Below are 19,037 nucleotides of genomic sequence, written 5' to 3'. Positions count from 1 at the left end.
CTCCCGGTCAGCGGGACCGACCGGGGCGCTGCGGAGAGAGAGACGCCGTACGCGCTCCGGGGAGGAGCGGGGACCCGGAGCGCTAGGCGTAACATGGGTCATTATTTCAGAAGGCTTAGAGGGGTACTCCACTGGAAAACATTATTTTTTTTATCAACTGGTGCCAGAAAGTTAAACAGATTTGTAAATTACTTCTATTAGGAAGTTCTTTTCTTTATGAATTCCCTTTCTGTCTGACCACAATGCTCTCTACTGATACATCTGTCCATTTTAGGAACAGTCTGGAGCAGGAGAAGTTTGCTATGGGAATTTTCTCCTGCTCTGAACAGTTCCTGAAATGAACAGAGGTGTCAGCAGAGAGCACTGTGGTCTGACAGAAAGGAAATGTAAAAATAAAAGAACTTCCTAATAGAAGTAATTTACAAATCTGTTTAACTTTCTAGCGCCAGTTGATTTAAAAATAATTGTAAATTACTTCTATTAGGAAGTGCTTTTATTTTTAAACTTCCTTTCTTTCTGACCACAGTGCTCTCTGCTGACACCTCTGTCTATTTCAGGAACTGTCCAGAGCAGGAGAAAATTCTCATAGCAAACTTATCCTGCTCCAGACAGTTCCTAAAATGGACAGAGATATCAGCAGAGAGCACTGTGGTCAGACAAAAAGGGAATTCATAAAGAAAAGAACTTCCTGTTGAGCATAAAGCAGCTAATAAGTACTGGAAGGATTAAATTTTCTTTAATAGAAGTAATTTACAAATCTGTTTAACTTTCTGGCACCAGTTGATAAAAATTTTTTTTTCCAGGGGAGTACCCCTTTAAAGGCAGGAAGACAATGTAATAGAGCAGAAGGAAATGCTAGCAGAATTATTGGATGTATAGGGAGAGGTATAAGCAGTAGAAAGAGAGAAGTGGTGATGCCGCTGTACAGAACACTGGTGAGACCTCACTTGGAGTATTGTGCAAAGTACTGGAGGCCATATCTCCAGAAGGATATACATATTTTGGAGAGAGTTCAGAGAAGAGCTACTAAACTAGTACATGATTGCAGGATAAAACTTACCAGGAAAGGTTAAAGGACCTTAACATGTATAGCTTGGAAGAAAGAAGAGGCAGAGGGGATATGATAGAGACTTTTAAATACCGTATTTATCGGGGTATACCACGCACCGGCCTATAACACACACCCTCATTTTACCAAGGATATTTGGGTAAAAAAAGTTTTTTACCCAAATATCCATGATAAAATGAGGGTGCGTATGTGCGCGTGTATACCCCGATATACCCCCAGGAAAGGCAGGGGGAGAGAGGCCGTCGCTGCCCGCTTCTCTCCCCCTGCCTTTCCTGGGGTCTAGAGCCCTGCTGCCGGCCCTTCTCACCCCCTGGTTATCGGCGCCGCTGCCCGTTCTGTCCCCCTGACTATCGGTGCCGGCGCCGATAGCCAGGGGGAGAGAAGCGGCGCTGACAGCCAGGGGGAGAGAAGGGGCAGCGGCACCCATTGCCGGCACCGCTGCCCCGTTGCCTCCCCCCATCCCCGGTGGCATAATTACCTGAGTCGGGTCCGCGCTGCTCCAGGCCTCCGTCGTGCGTCCCCAGCGTCGTTGCTATGCACGGCCGCGCCGTTCAGCGCATAGCAATGACGCCGGGGACGCACGACGGAGGCCTGGAGCAGCGCGGACCCGACTCAGGTAATTATGCCACCGGGGATGGGGGGAGGCAACGGGGCAGCGGCGCCGGCAATGGGTGCCGCTGCCCCTTCTCTCCCCCTGGCTGTCGATAACCAGGGGGTGAAAAGGGCCGACAGCAGCGCTCTAGACCCCAGGAAAGGCAGGGGGAGAGAAGCAGGCAGCGACGGCCTCTCTCCCCCTGCCTTTCCTGGGGGTGTATCAGCGTATAACACGCACACAGACTTTAGGTTAAAAATTTTAGCCTAAAAAGTGCGTGTTATACGCCGATAAATACGGTACATCAAGGGAATTAACACGATAAAGGAGGAGAGCATATTTAAAAGAATAAAAACTACCACAAGAGGATATAATTTTAATTTAGAGGTTTATGCAGTAGTATCAGGAAGTATTACTTTACTGAGGGAGTAGTGGACGCATGGAATAGCCTTCCTTTATAAGTGGTACTACAAATACATTGAAGGAGTTTAAAGGCTTATCCAGGAATTGAAAAACAGAGAGATTTATTTCAAAGACCGCTCCCTGTCTGTCTCAAGGTTGGGTGTGGTTCTGCAGCTAAGTTCCATTGAGGTGAATGGAACCAAGTTGTAATACCACACCCAAAGTGGAGACAGACAGTGAGCAGTCTGTGAAAGAAATTAGGCCTGTTTTTTTAATCCTGGACAATCCCTTACCATGCATATGATAGTCATAAGGCTATCTTTCATATAAGATAGAGATACGTATAAGGCTATCCTTCATATAAGGTAGGGGCAAGGACTATTGATAATATTCAGAATATCAGGCAGACTAGATTGGCCAAATGGCTCTTATCTATCTTATCTATGTTTCATTGCACAGATGGTTAGAGTAAGAAGAAATTTCATCTGTGTGCCCAAACTGGCTACATATTCAGAGTCTGCTACTGGAGGCAAAAGAAAGAAAGCTTCCCACATGCTACCCATTTCCCTGCCATTGGCGGCTGAACCTCTTCTGACCGACAGTGATCAGTGGAAGCACTGCATCAGCCCCAACACTGCTACATGCAGTAGGATGTGTGACTGGCAGTTCACATATAGCATTCAGTGTTTATTTTCTGCCTTTGCTAGGTGGTACAATATCAAGTTTGTAGAGTAATTTTGCATCCAGCAGCCTACATTTATACTATTATAGTAAAGTGTAACATGCTAGTTAGTGACAGGCAAAGCAAGGAGAGTGGCTGACCTCAGTCCTGTGCTCTGTCATAATGAAACCTGCTTTGCTCACCTATAGGATAGGTTATGTCTGTGTAGTAAAATGAACCAGCAATCTTGAATAAACTATATACAGTGACCCCCCGACCTACGATGGCCCCGACATACGATCATTTCAACATACGATGGCCTCTCAGAGGCCATCGCATGTTGAAGGCAGCATCAACATACGATGCTTTTGTATGTCGGAACCATTGCATAAACGGCTATCCGGCAGCGCAGACTGCTTCAGCTGCCACCGGATAGCCGTTTACTGTGCCCCGTGTGGTCCGCTGACGATCACTTACCTGTCCTTGGGGCTCCGGCGCGTCCTCTTCGGGATCCCCTGCATCGTTGGCGCTCTCCATCGTCGTCATCACATCACTGCGCACGCCGTCCCGTCATCCAATAGGAGCGGCGTGCGTAGCGATGTGATGGCGGCGATGGAGAGCGAGGATGCCGGGGAAGCAAAGGCCTTGCCGGAGCGTCGGGGACACCCTGGGGACGCGGCGACAGAGATGGAAGGCGACATCCAGGACAGCGGTGGCGGTCCGGAGCAGGGAGGACACGTGAGTGTAACCTCCAATACCAGTGGTCTCCAACCTGCGGACCTCCAGATGTTGCAAAACTACAACTCCCAGCATGCCCGGACAGCCGTTGGCTGTCCGGGCATGCTGGGTGTTGTAGTTTTGCAACATCTGGAGGTCCGCAGGTTGGAGACCACTGTCCTATACTTTACATTGCACGGATCCCTCAACATACAATGGTTTCAATAAACGATGGTCCATTTGGAACGGATTACCATTGTATGTTGAGGGACCACTGTATTACCCTCTAGCTAATACAAGCAAGTATACATACTAAAAGGTTAAAAAATAAAAACTTTTTGTATACTGATGTATTTTGGGATTTCCCTAACAACATTGCTTGGTCATTAACCTCTAGGGGACATGTGCCATGAATAATCGGTGCTTAGGCTGGTACTTTGTACACAGCACAGAAATTTATGGCATAGCTTTAAAGCGAGCAAATAGCAGCTGCTATCTTAAAACTAGTGGCAGACATTAGCGATCATGCCATTTATCCTCTAGATACCATAATCCATGCAGATCATGGCATCTATAGAGAGAATGACAGATGCCTTTTGGTGCAGGGGGCTCATCAGACTTGCAGTGCAATCGTGGCGGTCCGATGAGTTCAAATGGCAGCCGGAGGTGTCTTCTCTTTCTACATGCCGCAGGGTCGCTCATCTTCTTGGACAGTCTGCCTAGGTAGGCTGTACTAGAAGATGACCAATAGTACTGATCAGTACATTCTATCCAATTACTGCATATAATAGTCCCCAATGGGGGCTCAAAAAAGTGTAAACGAAATAAATTTAAAAAAAGCTGTCGCCATAAAAAAAGAGATTTGAATTACTCCCTTTTTCCCATTAATAAAAAAAACAACATATTTGATATTGCCATGTGTGTAAATGTCCAAACTATTAAAATATGTTATGACCACACACAATGAATAGTGAAAATGTAAAAAAAAAAACATTTTGGTCACATCATATATCTGAAAAAAAGAAAATAATCATTAAGGCCCATCAAAACAAAAGTCACAGACAAAAACAACAGATCATGGTGCAAAGCCCTGATACAGTCGGAATAGGACAATTATAAGCATACTGACTTTGTCAAAAAATGACAATAATCGGAAAGCATGTATTGTGTTAATCATATTGAAAGATATTGTCTGTTTTACAGTGAGCAGTTGCCCATAGCAACCTATCAGATCACTTCTTTCATTTTCTCGAGAACAAAGCAATCAGATTGGTTGTTATGGGCAACTGCAATCATCAATAGAAAAAAATCCCACTTGACCATTAGGTACATTTCTTAATGCTTTTCCTTTTAGTATTTCATTTTCATAGAAGAAACATAGATCCACAGATCTCCATAATCATGTTCATGAATAAACACAAAAAATATCACCCAAAGTGCTCACTAGACACGCTCGACAGTCCTCGTTCAGCAGCCGGAGTAGCTTCACCCTTTCCGGCAACTACTCACCTGTCTACCCCTTCGTGAGGTCAGCAACGGGATGCCCGAGAAAGGGTGAAGCTACTCCGGCTGCTGAATGAGGACTGCCGAGCGTGTCTAGTGAGCACTTTGGGTGATATTTTTTGTGTTTATTCATGAACATGATTATGGAGATCTGTGGATCTATGTTTCTACTATGAAAATGAAATACTAAAGGAAAAGCATTAAGAAATGTACCTAATGTTCAAGTGGGATTTTTTCTATTGATGATTGCTGTTTGATATGGAGTGGAGCCTCCGTTTTTTCACATACTTACACCCTAGTGCATTCTAAGGTTCTATCATTTTTTCTATATGCTATGGGCAACTGGTCAACTTTTCCTCTGCACTGGTTTTGATAAATATCCCCCATAATCTATAAAGAGAATGTGTCACCTAGATTTCTGTTTTGCCTGATTAGATCCAGATACTGAGTTATTTTTTTTTTTCTCATTGTAATTTTTTTTTCATTTTCTTGTTCATTATTATGGGGGCTGCCATCTCTTCTCAACTGTTTTTAACAGCATTCAGTGATATGCTTCACAGCAAGTCCCATGGACATATACAACACCAGGCAGGACCTGTTCCATATAATTGAATTGGAGATGCTACTGGAAATTCTCTGTGACCTTTTTAGAGATCATTCTAAAAGGAGAGGGGATGCTGAGTTCTGTTATAAATGGTGGTGGATCCAGTGTTATCTCTCTACTGATTCCGTTCACTCTGCTCCTTAAAAGAAAGGCATTACAGGGAAATGGTCTGTACAGAACAGGAAGTCTTATCTTAGTTTTAGTCCTAGTGTCCAGAATGGAAATTGCAAGATATCAGGCTTACTATAAAATATAGTAACATGTTCATAACATAGTAACATAGTTCATTAGGTTGAAAAAAGACAAGTTCAACCTATAACCCTTATGAGTCCCTACTGAGCTGATCCAGAGGAAGGCAAATAACCCTCATACTAGAGGTAAAAATTCCTTCCCGACTCCAAATATGGCAGTCAGAATAAATCCCTGGATCAACCTTCTGTACCTATAGATCTATAATCCTTAATATGTAATGTTATTATCAGAGATGAGCGAATTCGATTCGATCCGAATAAATTCTCGTCGAATTTTTATTAGTAATGTATTCTAATGATGTGTTTAATAAAGTGTGTGTGTTTCACTTTTGTTCTCTATTTTTTAATTTTTTTTAGGTAGTACTACTACTCCCAGCATGGAACAGACTGTTCCATGATGGGAGTAGTAGTAGCTGTGCTAATAGACAAATCACCCCAGGTGTCACTCCTGACACCCGCTGCAATCGTCCTGTATAATGTATAGATGCGGGCGGCTTTCTTGCATTTAGATAGGACGATCGCATCGGGTGTCAGTAGTGATCTGTCCTTTACTGCAGGTACTACTGCTCCCAACATGGAGCACACTCTGCTCCATTCTGGGAGCTGTAGTACCTGCATTAATAGACAGATCGCTGCGGGTGTTACTTCTGACACCCGATGCAATCGTCCTGTATAATGTATAGATGAGTCCGGCTCTTCTCTGGTTCCACTGTAGTATGAGTATATGCCGTGTATATATACCTATTATTCATATTTCCCGCAGAGAGCTGTGAGTGGCTGGAACCATCTATTCACATCACTGGCCAGGCAGAGTATAGTAGTGCAGAGATGTGAGTGCAGGAGAAAGCCATCTCTGCAATAGTTAGGATGATCGCATCGGGTGTCAGGAGTGATACCTGCTGTGATCTGTCTATTTGTACAGGTACTACAGCTCCTATCATGGAGCAGTCTGTTCCATACTGGGAGTAGTAGTACTACCTAAAAAATAAAAATAGAGGGAAAAAAGTAAATCACACATACAAACACACTGGGGCCAATTAATTATTATAAATATGCACGGGGAGCATACATTTGGGGGTCAAATAAGTAGTTTAAAAACCCTTCCGGGAGCCCTGAATGGGTGATTTAAAAGTGAAAGTAAAAATACATCGCAGGGGAGGGGAGCATGCCGCCGCTCCCCTGTTTAACCCCTTAAGGACTCAGCCCATTTTGGCCTTAAGGACTCAGATAATTTAATTTTTACGTTTTCATTTTTTCCTCCTCGCCTTCTAAAAATCATAACTCTTTTATATTTTCATCCACAGACTAGTATAGGGCTTGTTTTTTTGCGCGACCAGTTGTCCTTTGTAGTGACATAACTCATTATATCATAAAATGTATGGCACAACCAAAAAACACTATTTTTGTGAGGAAATTAAAACGAAAAACGCAATTTTGCTAATTTTGGAAGGTTTCGTTTTCACGCCGTACAATTTATGGTCAAAATGACGTGTGTTCTTTATTCTGAGGGTCAATACGATTAACATTATACCCATTATTACATACTTTTCTATTATTGTTGCGCTTAAAAAAAATCACAAACTTTTTAACCAAATTAGTACGTTTATAATCCCTTTATTTTGATGACCTCTAACTTTTTTATTTTTCCGTATAAGCGGCGGTATGGGGGCTCATTTTTTCCGCCATGATCTGTTCTTTTTTTTGATACCACATTTGCATATAAAAAACTTTTAATACATTTTTTATAATTTTTTTTAATAAAATGTATTAAAAAAGTAGCAATTTTGGACTTTTTTTTTCCCGTTCCCGCCGTTCACCGTACGGGATCATTAACATTTTATTTTAATAGTTGGGACATTTACGCACGCGGCGATACCAAATATGTCTATAAAATGTATTTTTTACGCTTTTTGGGGGTAAAATAGGAAAAACCGGACGTTTTACTTTTTTATTGGGGGAGGGGATTTTTCACTTTACTTTTACTTTTACATTTTTTTACATTTTTTTTTTACACTTGAATAGTCCCCATAGGGGACTAATCATAGCAATACCATGATTGCTAATACTGATCTGTTCTATGTATAGGACATAGAACAGATCAGTGTTATCGGCTATCTTCTGCTCTGGTCTGCTCGATCTCAGACCAGAGCAGGAGACGCCGGGAGCCGGACGGAGGAAGGTGAGGGGACCTCCGTGCGGCGTTCTGAATGATCGGATCCCTGCAGCAGCACTGTGGGCGATCCGATCATTCATTCAAATCGTGCACTGCCGCAGATGCCGGGATCTGTATTGTAGCGATCAGCAGCAGGAATCAGCCGCGCATGACACGGGCATCGCTCCGATGCCCGCGGTTATGCACAGGACGTAAATGTACGTCCTGGTGCGTTAAGTACAACTGCACCAGGACGTACATTTACGTCCTGCGTCCTTAAGGGGTTAATAACTTCTGATCGCATCGGGTCTCAGAAGTGAGACCTGGTGCGCTCAATCCCTCAGCCCATGTACTACAACCCCTATCATGGAACAGACTCTGTTCCATGATGGGGGTAGTAGTACAAGCACTAATGTAGCCTCTCCAGCCACCGAGAGTAGTAGTAGGAGTAGTAGTAGTCCCGGCTGCGGGATGTTATAACGGATGAATATGCCCGTTATTTGGACAGACATTATTCAGCAGTTAACACCCGTTATTTCATCCGTTATTATACAATACAGAAAATGGATGTTTAATAACGAATGAATACTCCCTAAAATGTAGACTCCATTCTTGGGTGTATAAAAAGTTATAAAGCCACCAAAGAAAAAAATGTTAATGTGATTTTTAAACAGGGATCAATTTATGTGGTCGGGCAGGGACCTAGAAATGTAGCCGACAATAATAAAAATTTAGAAAGGGGCCATTTAAATGTAAAAATTATATATTTTTTTTATTAGTAATGTATTTTAATATTGTGTTTAATAAAGGGTGTGTGTATGTGTGTTTCACTTTTTTTTTTCTAATCTTATTACATTTTTTAGGTAGTACTACTCCCAGCTTGGAACAGACTGTTCCATGATGGGAGCTGTAGTACCTGTACCAATAGACAGATCACAGTAGGTGTCCTTTCTATTGCAGAGATGGAGCGGCTTTTTCCTGCACTCATCTCTGCACTATACTCAGGGCGGCCAGTGATGTGAATAGAATTTGCATCACTTATTCATATTTCCCGCAGAGAGCTTGGCCAGATGGTTCCAGCCACTCACAGCTCTCTGCGGGAAATATGAATAATGGTATATATATATATATATATATATATATATATACACACACAGCATATACTCATACTACAGTGGGACCCGAGAAGAGCAGCCGGCCGCTCGTATCTACACATTACACAGGACAATCGCATCGGGTGTCAGTATCACCCGCTGCAATCTGTCTATTAATGCAGGTACTACAGCTCCAAGCATGGAGCAGAGTGTGCTCCATGTTGGGAGCAGTAGTACCTGCAGTTGAGGACAGATCACAGCACTCCTGACACCCCCTGTGATCATCCTATCTATTGCAGAGATGCGAGTACAGGAGAAAGCTGCTCGCATCTATTTTTATACAGGATGATCGCAGGGGTATCGCTAATGAAGCAATTTGTTATTTCAAATCGAGTCGAAGTTCGGATTTGGTCCGAATCGAATTTCTCATGAAATTCGGAACGAATTCGATTTTGTCAGATTCAATTAGCTCATCTCTAGTTATTATTCTCCTCTGGGAGAGAATTCCACAGTCTCGTTGCACTTACAGTAAAGAACCCCCGTCTGTGCTGGTGTAGAAACCTTCTTTTCTCTAGACGTAGAGGATGCCCCCTTTTTATAGATACAGTCCTGGGTATAAATAGATCATGGGAGAGATCTCTGTACTGTCCCCTGATATATTTATACATAGTTATTAGGTCGCCCCTAAGCCTTCTTTTTTCTAAACTAAATAACCCCAGTTCTGATAATCTTTCTGGAAGAAGCCAGTCCCCTGGCAAAATGTCGGGCAGTAAGGGCCCACGATCTATTACTTCTCCAGCCACTTGGTATTTATATTGTGCAATATTATGTTTTTTTTCTGTCACTATTTTATGTATTTTTATGTGTTCACTTGCACTGTTACTATGTAAGCCAACACTACTTTGATATCTTGTAAGCCCTTACTTCTGTTCCAGTGTTGTACTGGTTTAGTCTCTCCCATCCTGGTTTTCAGGAAACCCCCCTTTTTGTATGTATTTTAAGTAATTTTATTTTTCATCAATAAAGTTAAATTTTTGGTAATCCTTCAAACGCTTTTTTTTCTTGTTTGTATATTTATACATAGTTATTAGGTCGCCCCTAAGCCTTCTTTTTTTCTAAACTAAATAACACCAATTCTGCTAATCTTTCTGGGTACTGTAGTCCTCCCATTCCCTGTATTACCCTGGTTGCCTGTCTTTGAACCCTCTCCAGCTCCACTATATCTTTCTTGTACACTGGTGCCCAGTACTGTACACAGTATTCCATGTGAGGTCTGACTAGTGATTTGTACAGCGGTAGAATGATTTCCTTGTTGTGGGCATCTATGCCCTATTGATGCACCCCATGATTTTATTAGCCTTGGCAGCAGCTGCCCCACACTGGTCACTACAGTTAAATTTACTATTAACTAAGACTCCCAAGTCCTTTTCCACATCAGTCGTCCCAAGTATTCTCCCCTTTAATACATAATCCCAGCCCGTATTTTTCTTCCCCATGTGCATTACCTTACATTTATCAATGTTGAACCTCATCTGCCACTTCTTAGCCCAAACCTCCAACCTATCCAGATCTATTTGTAATAGTGCACTGTCCTCTATTGTGTTTACCACTTTACAAAGTTTAGTATCATCTGCAAAGATTGCTACTTTACTATACATCCCCTCTACAAGATAATTAATGAATATATAGTCAATAGATCAGGACCCAAGACAAACCCACTAGTAACAGTCAACCAGTCAGAATGCATACCATTAATAACCACCCTCTGTTTCCTATCACTGAGCCAGTTTCTTACCCATTACACACATTTTCCCCCAGCCCAATCCCTCTCATTTTATGCACCAACCTTTTATGTGGCACCGTATCAACTGCTTTGGAAAAATCCAGATATACAACATCCAGCGATTCCCCCTGGTCCAGTCTGGAGCTCACCTCCTCATAAAAGCTGATCAGGTTAGTTTGACAGGACCGATCCCTCACAAATCCATGCTGATATGGGGATCATACTTTTATTTTTATCAAGATTCTCCAAAATAGCCTCTCTTAGAAAACCCTGAAACAATTTACATACAACGGAGGTTAAACTAGCAGGTCTATAATTCCCGGGGTCACCTTTTGACCCCTTTTTAAATATTGGCACCACATTTGCCATGCTCCAGTCCTGGGGAACAGTCCCTGTCCCTATAGAGTCCCTGAATATTAAAAATAGGGGTCTGTCTATTACATTACTTAATTCCTTTAGAAACACGGGGGTGAATGCCATCTGGACCTGGTGATTTGTCTATTTTGATTTTTTGTAGGTGGCACTGTACTTCTTCCTGGGGTAAACAGGTGACCTGTATTGGGGAGTTTACCTTATCTCGCTGTATTTCACCTGGCATTTCATTTTCCTCGGTGAATACAGCGGAGAAGAATTTGTTTGTTATATTTGCTTTTTCCTGATCCCTGTTTATAGATAGTAACATTTTTTAAAGAAAACAGTTCAAAAAATTCTTAAAACTATGCTTAACAGAAAAACCTGTTTTAAACAATTGATCATTTATATCAATTGATCTTTTAAGTTCACAAGTTCTCACTGATCCTTTACTGACCCTCAATACATTTTCTTCCTAATAGATGTAGGGATTTCCAGCCACTTATGGGGAAAACAGTTATAGGGACAACCATTGATGCCAGAGGAGAACTGAAGTGTGTTTCTTTTGCAAGTCCTTTTCTGTAGCTTTGTTGATCACGTTAATGGGATCAGTATGTTGTAGCTGGGGCATGCAGTCTCTATTAGCCTGTTGCCAGTGCCAAGGGCATATATACCATAGAGCAGTGGTGTCAAAGTGAGGCCCTCCAGATGTTCGAATACTTCAACTCCCAGCATGCCCGGACAGCCGTTGGCTGCTGCCAACGGCTGTCCGGGCATGCTGGGAGTTGAAGTTTTTTTTCAACATCTGAAGGCCCACAGTTTGAGACCACTGCTCTATGATATATATGCCCTTGGCACTGACAACAGGCAAATAGAGACTGCATGCCCCAGTTACAACAAACTGTATTATCAGCAAATAAGGCAGAAAGTAAAAGTGGCACATGGAGAGGCTTAAGAGTGTAAAATATACAGGGTCTTATGTCCAGAGTGACACAACAAGCACCATAAGAGGAGGCACATTTTGATCTTTGAACCCACTTTCTTCTATGTATGACACTGGTCAATAGTGTAATGTTTTTGTTACATTTTTATGATATCATTGCCTTACAATAATAATGTGAAGACTGCTTTGCTGGCCCAGCTTAAAGGGGTTATCCACCATAAGGTGATTTTAGTACGTACCTGGCAGACAGTAATGCACATGCTTGGGAAGGATCTGCGCTTGTCTTGGGGCTAAATGGTTATGTTGTGAGATTACCATTACACTGTAGCTAGCTTTTTATGAACTTGTATTTCCTGTTTGATTTTTCTTTTTTTTACTAAAAATCCCACAATTCTATTTTCCTCCTTCCCACACATCAGCCACCCCACCCATTGAAACATAAATGAGCTGCAGACCTGTGGTTTTCAATCAGGGTGCCTCCAGCTGTTGCATTAGTTGCAGATTGATCCCTCCACCCATTGAAGCAGACAGGCTCCCTGTCATCAGCTGACTAGTGAGTCAGGTCTCGGCCGCATTGCAAGCTGGGAAAAATCTGAGACAACAGTCATTTTGTACGCTGTTAAAAATAAATAGTGGGGTGAAAATCACAGAAGAATTGTGAGAAAACCGTCACACACAGGTACAGACACTATATTATGAACTGTACTAACTTTACAGCTCCTGTAGCATTGTCAAATAAAAAAAAATTCTCAGAATACCCCTTTAAGCAAAAAAAAAAAAAAGACAACGTCAGTCTAGTGCAAAACTCTAATGTTCATTTTTTTTTTTTTTTTATATTGCAACTTGGAAAACGTAAAAAATAAAAAACACCACAATGTTAATAATAAATTGTGGCAATGTTTACAATAAATAAGTTTATATGTTTTTTTCCTGACTTATAGATTCCCATTAACATCAATGTTTACTATGCATATATAAAAACTATCTTCCAGTCAATCTGGATGGCTGCGCTTAGTCTCTGTACAGGTATACTCATCATCCAATCCCTGGGATGGAGAGGTGGAGTCTTCACTCAGTGATTTCCTTTATTCTTCATCAGCCCGTGGTCCTTGAAGGTACCATTCATTGTACTGCCAATGATGCTCACAAGGGTATTGCTGCTGCAGGGGATATAATCTGGACTATCTTTTACTCCTTCATGCTCTTCTTCACTGTATATCCTATCATTGCACACAGAGCTAATGGCCTCTATAATAAGCAGCCTTTATATCATACAGAGGACAATATATGGAACTGCAAAATCCAACATGACCAACTGGGAAAGAGGTTTCTGCATAGGCGGAGGATGTATAAGGTGAGGACATATCAAATCTCATACACACATTATTCAACGTAATATATAAAGCAAATCTATCTATTGATTGACCTAAAATTGATGTAAGGAATGATCACTTTGATACATGTACATTTTGTTTCTTGTTTGCTTTAATTTTGTATACTTTTCTGTATGTGTACATTATTATTATTTATTATTAGTATTCTTATTTTATTTATAATGTAATATAAAAATTGAGATGTGTTTTTGTAATGGTAACAGAGAATATGAGCTATCATTGAGTTTATAAGTACAGTATATAACACACATATATTGTAGTTTTAGAGGTGTATATGAGGCAGATAATTAAGGTTATTTCATTTTATTCTTTTGGTTGTTAATGCAATGCTTGATAGTTTATTTAGATATAGAGAGATGATGTTTCTTATAAGTTGCTTTTACATATCAGTATTTCCTGTGTTTAGCTTTATTTAATCCTGCAGTTGTTCTTTAGAATATATATTAATATTAAAAAGGCTAAATTGTATAAAAATATGTAAATTACAGTATAGTGTATATATATATATATATATATATATATATATATATATATATATGTATCACTTAATGAATTTTTCTTTTTACATGATGTATTTGCTGTTGCTTGATTGTTTAAAAATATGTAAATTACAGTATAGTGTATGTATGTATATATATATATATATCACTAAGTGCATTTTTCTTTTTCCATGATGTATTTGCTGTTGCATGCTGCGTGTGTTTTTCTGTTTGTGTTTTTTATATTACAGTGCTTTGTCTTTCAGTCATAGATTAGAGTCATAGATTATTGCAGCTGCAGCTTCCCCTTCACACTCCACTAGTTTAAAATGATGACTGCGGAGCTAAAGACATAGAAAAAGCGCAGCATCTCCATATGGCAGCCCCTTCATTTACACCCATTTCTTTGTTTCATTGCATGTTTTATTGCTATTTGTAGTATGTTTCCGTATCTACACCAAACTAATGGGATATAGTGCAGCATGACCTTTATGGCTATAGAGATGATACAGGGGCCATATATATATATATATATATATATATATATATATATATACATACATATTACATGCTATCTACAACAACAATATACAATAGCATTACCATGCTACAATAGTATTGCCAACTTAATCAAAAGTGAATGGACATGACAGTATATGATAAGAATGTGTAAGTACTCCAGACTGCACATAAGTGGTAAGTAAATTGTATGGCTACCAAGTATAGTCATTACCACAATATAGATTCTGTATGGACCACTGAATTGTATATATTAGTTGCTCACCAAACCATTTTATGTCATGTGATACAATCATCTTATGGCCAGTCAAGCTTGATCTTGCTTGGCTAAATTAGGTAGATTTGGCCTCTTATATTTCTGGCTAGCACTTCAGCTCCATTGCAGCTTATTACTGCTATCTTATTTCTAGTGCAGCCAGAATGTCAGTAATGATACAGAATGGTCTTTCCATCTATTTTTTTTTTGTAATAATTATATATTTCATCCAGTAATAATCATAATAAATTATATAATCATCAGAAGTCACTATCCTTATACAGATGGTAAAATCACAACAGGAACGGTGGTGGAGTCTGTCTGTATGTTAGAAGTGGTATGAAAGTCAGTGTGAACGATGCCATAGTGTGTGATGATTCTGAGAATGTGGAATCCTTGTGGGTAGAATTACAAAAGGACGTAAACACTGAAAAGATCATTTTCGGTGTAATCTATAGACTCCCCAACACCACTGAGGAGATAGGTCAGCTGCATACGAATTCTTGTTTGCAGTGTAAGGATGCCCTAGATATAACTTTGAATAAAGACCATGTGACCTCTTCCATATAAACCTCCATTAATCAATTGGAGATGTAACTATTATAGTTCTCCAGCTAACCAGACTAGATCATGCTTATCTTATTCCCCCTTCTGCCACTTGAATTATGTTTCCAATCCAGCACTATCATTGAAGTCATTACTGAAACATGACATGGCCAAAAAATAAATAGGGTTCACTGGGAGAAGCACAATATCTTTCAGAATAATATAAATAATTGTTTTCATTGTGACCTTTGCTTTTTGTGGGTAAATTTAGCCAATTATGGATTACACAATAGTTGTAAGGGGATGTCCAATGCAAGTAGAGAGAAAATTAGATGAAGGAATTGTACCTTAAAGGGGATCTCTAATATAGGCAAGCCACTTTTAAATACTGTATTTGGTATTTCTGTGTTAATAGAGATGATACAAAAATTGTTGCTTGCATGTCTGTGAATTACAAGCACAGCTCAATAATTCTCAAGAGAACTATGTAATACTCCATTTCCCCTTTGGGGGTGCTGCAAGAGAATTGAACTTTTGCTGGTGTTCTCTCATAGATTATAGTTGGTTGCTGTGTGTTTCTAAAGAAGTGGATTCCCCCTTCCCTCCCTGCCCCTCCTAATTGTAATACAGGGCTCGGCTTGAATGGGCACTGTCATAAAAAAAAAAAATTATGTTGTACATCTTGACAAAACAGGAACCTTTCTAGAAATCATGGTTGATAAAAAAAAAAGACTACTATAGATCCCAATACCATCCAGAACACAATCCTGACCGGCTGCAGCATCATCTTTGTCCCAACTGAAGCAAAGGCTGGGACAAAATCCAGTGTGGGTGGGACTAGCACTCTTCTGTGCTCACTCCTGTCCTGTCTGAAAACAGAGAGGGGGATTTGTGAGAAGTCTGCAGTGATTGGATGACCCAGCACAGCAGACTCAGGGCAGAAGTAAATGCATATTAAACGAGGGTGGGCTCAGTGCTTGCCTCGGACACACCTCTTCCTGAGCAGTGGATGTCAAAATGAGGGGGGGGGGGGGCTGAACAGAGGGATTTGAAGGCCAAATACAGAAGCTAGACACATAAAAAGGATATGTCGTGCATATGCATGACCTAATGAGTAACATATATGAGCATAATTTTTTTCTGAGATAAAATAGGTATGCTTTAAAAGCAGGGGGGGGACAGGGAGTGGAGGAAGGAGGCATACTAAACTATGTCACTTCAGCAGCTTGGCCTCATTTTTTTCCGCACATCCTCATCTTTTTTTACCCAACTTTATTTACACCTTTATACGCAGGCTCAAAAGGCATTCTGTGATGAATTGTAATATTTCCAAAATATGTCAGATAAAATTTATATTTTTGGCTGTAATAGTCAATACTGTACATATTTGAGCACTTTTTTAGCAATTTTCCATTTGAGCTAAACATTTTTATTTTTTTATGCCACTAAAGAGATGTTTGTGTCAAGGTCAAGTCAGACATGTTTTTACCATTTTAAACACAATCATTTGTTCTTAAAATTATTGGGCTTTTTGCAAGTAAAAGATGGCTTACACAATTGTTTTTTTTTTTCAAGATGAAACCACCTTTATTTTGATTTAACATGGACTAGTTAGGAGAACAGCTCAATCATTTTTACTTTACTTTTTACATAGTTTTTATTATTTATATTAGATAAATATTATTTCTTATGTTTGCTTTTAACTTTTTTTTTTTTTATTATTAAATTACAGAACATTTTACAGGTCCAAAGCACATGTTATCTCAGGAAATATACTTGCCAAAGAAATAAAAAGAGAAGTTCAGAGAGATGTGGAATCCTGGCTATCACTTGGGAACAAAAGGCCCCATCTTAGTGTCATTCTAGTTGGCGACAATCCCGCAAGCCATACCTATGTGAAGAACAAGATTAAAGCTGCAACTACTGTAGGTAATTACATTAACAATGAAACAGTACTATACACTGTTACGCCGAGCGCTCCGGGTCCCCCTCCTCCTCCGGAGCGCTCGCGGCTTCTTCCGCCCTGCAGCGCTTCGGTCAGCAGCGCTGACCGGAAACGCTCCTCTGCCGGCGGGGATGCGATCCGCCTGGCGGGACGTGCTGGTCCGCGGATCGCATCCCGTCCCACTCACCTGTCCCGATCTCCTGTTGGGTCCCGGTGCGCGCGGCCCCGCTCTCTAGGACGCGCGCACCGGGGCTCTCAGATTTAAAGGGCCAGCGCACCGCCAATTGGTGCCTGGTCCAATCTGTCTAATCAGCTCCATCTGTTCCATGTGCTTAAAAGTCTGTTTCCCCTTCTGTTCCCTGCCGGATCTTGTTGTTTATGCACTTGAGAAAGCTTTCCTGTGTTTCCCAGTCCTGTGTACCTGACCTTGCTTTTACCATTGACAACGCACCTCCGCCGCCTGCCCTGACCTTCTGCTACGTCCGACCTCGCCTCTGTCTCATCCCTTTGTACCGTTTGTACGTGCCTGCCTCAGCTGTCAGGGAGGTTGAGTCGTTACCAGGGGAAACGACCTGGGGGTTACCTGCCGCTGCAAATCCATCCTGCTTTGCGGCGGGCTCTGGTGAAGACCAGTAACCCCTTAGACTCCATTCCCTTGGTACGGCCCACGTCATCACCTCCCTGACACAGGGGATCCACTACCCCTGCATACCCTGCACTCCGGTCCGGATCCTGACAGTAGATCCAGCCATGGATCCCGCTGAGGTACCACTGCCAAGTATCGCAGACCTCACCACCGTGGTCGCACACCAAGGACAACAGCTGACCCAGTTGGCGGCCATGCTTCAGCAACTCCTGTCTTCTCAGCAACAGCCGTCAACTCCAGCTCCTCTTCCTCAGCGAGGCACCTCTTCCAGGCTCCGCTTGTCTCTGCCAGACAAGTTTGATGGGAACTCTAAACTATGCCGTGGGTTCCTGTCCCAGTGTTCTTTGCATCTTGAGGTGATGTCGGATCAGTTCCCCACCGAAAGGTCTAAGGTGGCGTTCGAAGTCAGTGTTCTCTCAGGAAAGGCCCTGGCCTGAGCTACACTGCTTTGGGACCGCAATGATCCTGCCACAGCCTCCGTCCAGTCATTCTTCGCTGAAGTACGCAGCGTCTTTGAGGAGCCAGCCCAGGTTTCCTCAGCCGAGACGTCTCTACTGAACCTAGTCCAAGGAAGCTCCTCTGTCGGCGAATACGCCATTCAGTTCCGCACCCTTGCCTCGGAGCTTGCCTGGAACAATAAGGCCCTCTGCGTGACCTTCAAGAAAGGCTTATCCAGTCACATCAAAGATGTTCTGGCCGCACGAGAAATTCCTGCTTCCCTGTCTGAACTCATCCATTTGGCTACCCGTATTGACTTACGTCTCTCAGAAAGACGCCAGGAGCTCCGCCAGAAGGACTCTGTTCGCTCCAGGCAGTCCCCTCCTTTGGCACCTCTCTTCCAGTGTCCTTTGCAATCTGTTCCTGTGCCTTCCGCTGAGGAGGCTATGCAAGTGGATCGGTCTCGCCTGACCCAACAAGAGAGGACTCGCCGCCGAAACGAGAATTTGTGCCTTTACTGTGCTAGTACCGAACATTTCCTAAAGGACTCCGCATCAGGAGAAACACACGCACCTAGTTCACGTGGGAGAGACGACACTTGGTGTAAATTCTGCCTCTCCACGTCTGACTGTACCTGTGCGGATTTCTCCTTCCGCCAACTCCTCCATCTCAGCAGTGACCTTCTTGGACTC

General features: G+C 41.8%; 2 protein-coding genes across 3 annotated transcripts in view; one reads left to right on the top strand and one right to left on the bottom strand.

The window, feature by feature from the left end:
- USO1 (USO1 vesicle transport factor) overlaps nt 1-12,321 on the bottom strand; it is a 182,426-nt gene extending 170,105 nt beyond the window's left edge. The window contains exon 1 of one of the 2 annotated variants that reach the window (XM_056568252.1): nt 12,288-12,321. The gene's annotated coding sequence lies outside the window, so the exon portion shown is untranslated. Of the gene's footprint in view, nt 1-11,636; nt 11,912-12,287 lie in introns of those variants that run through there. The other variant, XM_056568242.1, reaches the window with a different exon arrangement.
- Nucleotides 12,027-19,037, top strand: part of MTHFD2L (methylenetetrahydrofolate dehydrogenase (NADP+ dependent) 2 like) — a 73,957-nt gene continuing 66,946 nt past the window's right edge. The window contains exons 1-4 of the mRNA XM_056568337.1: nt 12,027-12,227; nt 13,115-13,237; nt 13,359-13,476; nt 17,049-17,245. Of these exons, the coding sequence (XP_056424312.1) occupies nt 13,174-13,237; nt 13,359-13,476; nt 17,049-17,245 (379 nt within the window). The 5' untranslated portion in view covers nt 12,027-12,227; nt 13,115-13,173. The remainder of the gene's footprint in view (nt 12,228-13,114; nt 13,238-13,358; nt 13,477-17,048; nt 17,246-19,037) is intronic.

The sequence above is a fragment of the Hyla sarda genome, chromosome 1 (genome assembly GCF_029499605.1).
Source record: "Hyla sarda isolate aHylSar1 chromosome 1, aHylSar1.hap1, whole genome shotgun sequence".
Taxonomy (NCBI): Eukaryota; Metazoa; Chordata; class Amphibia; order Anura; family Hylidae; genus Hyla; species Hyla sarda.
Note: the sequence above shows the minus strand (reverse complement) of the source record. Positions and strands in the feature narration are given on the sequence as shown.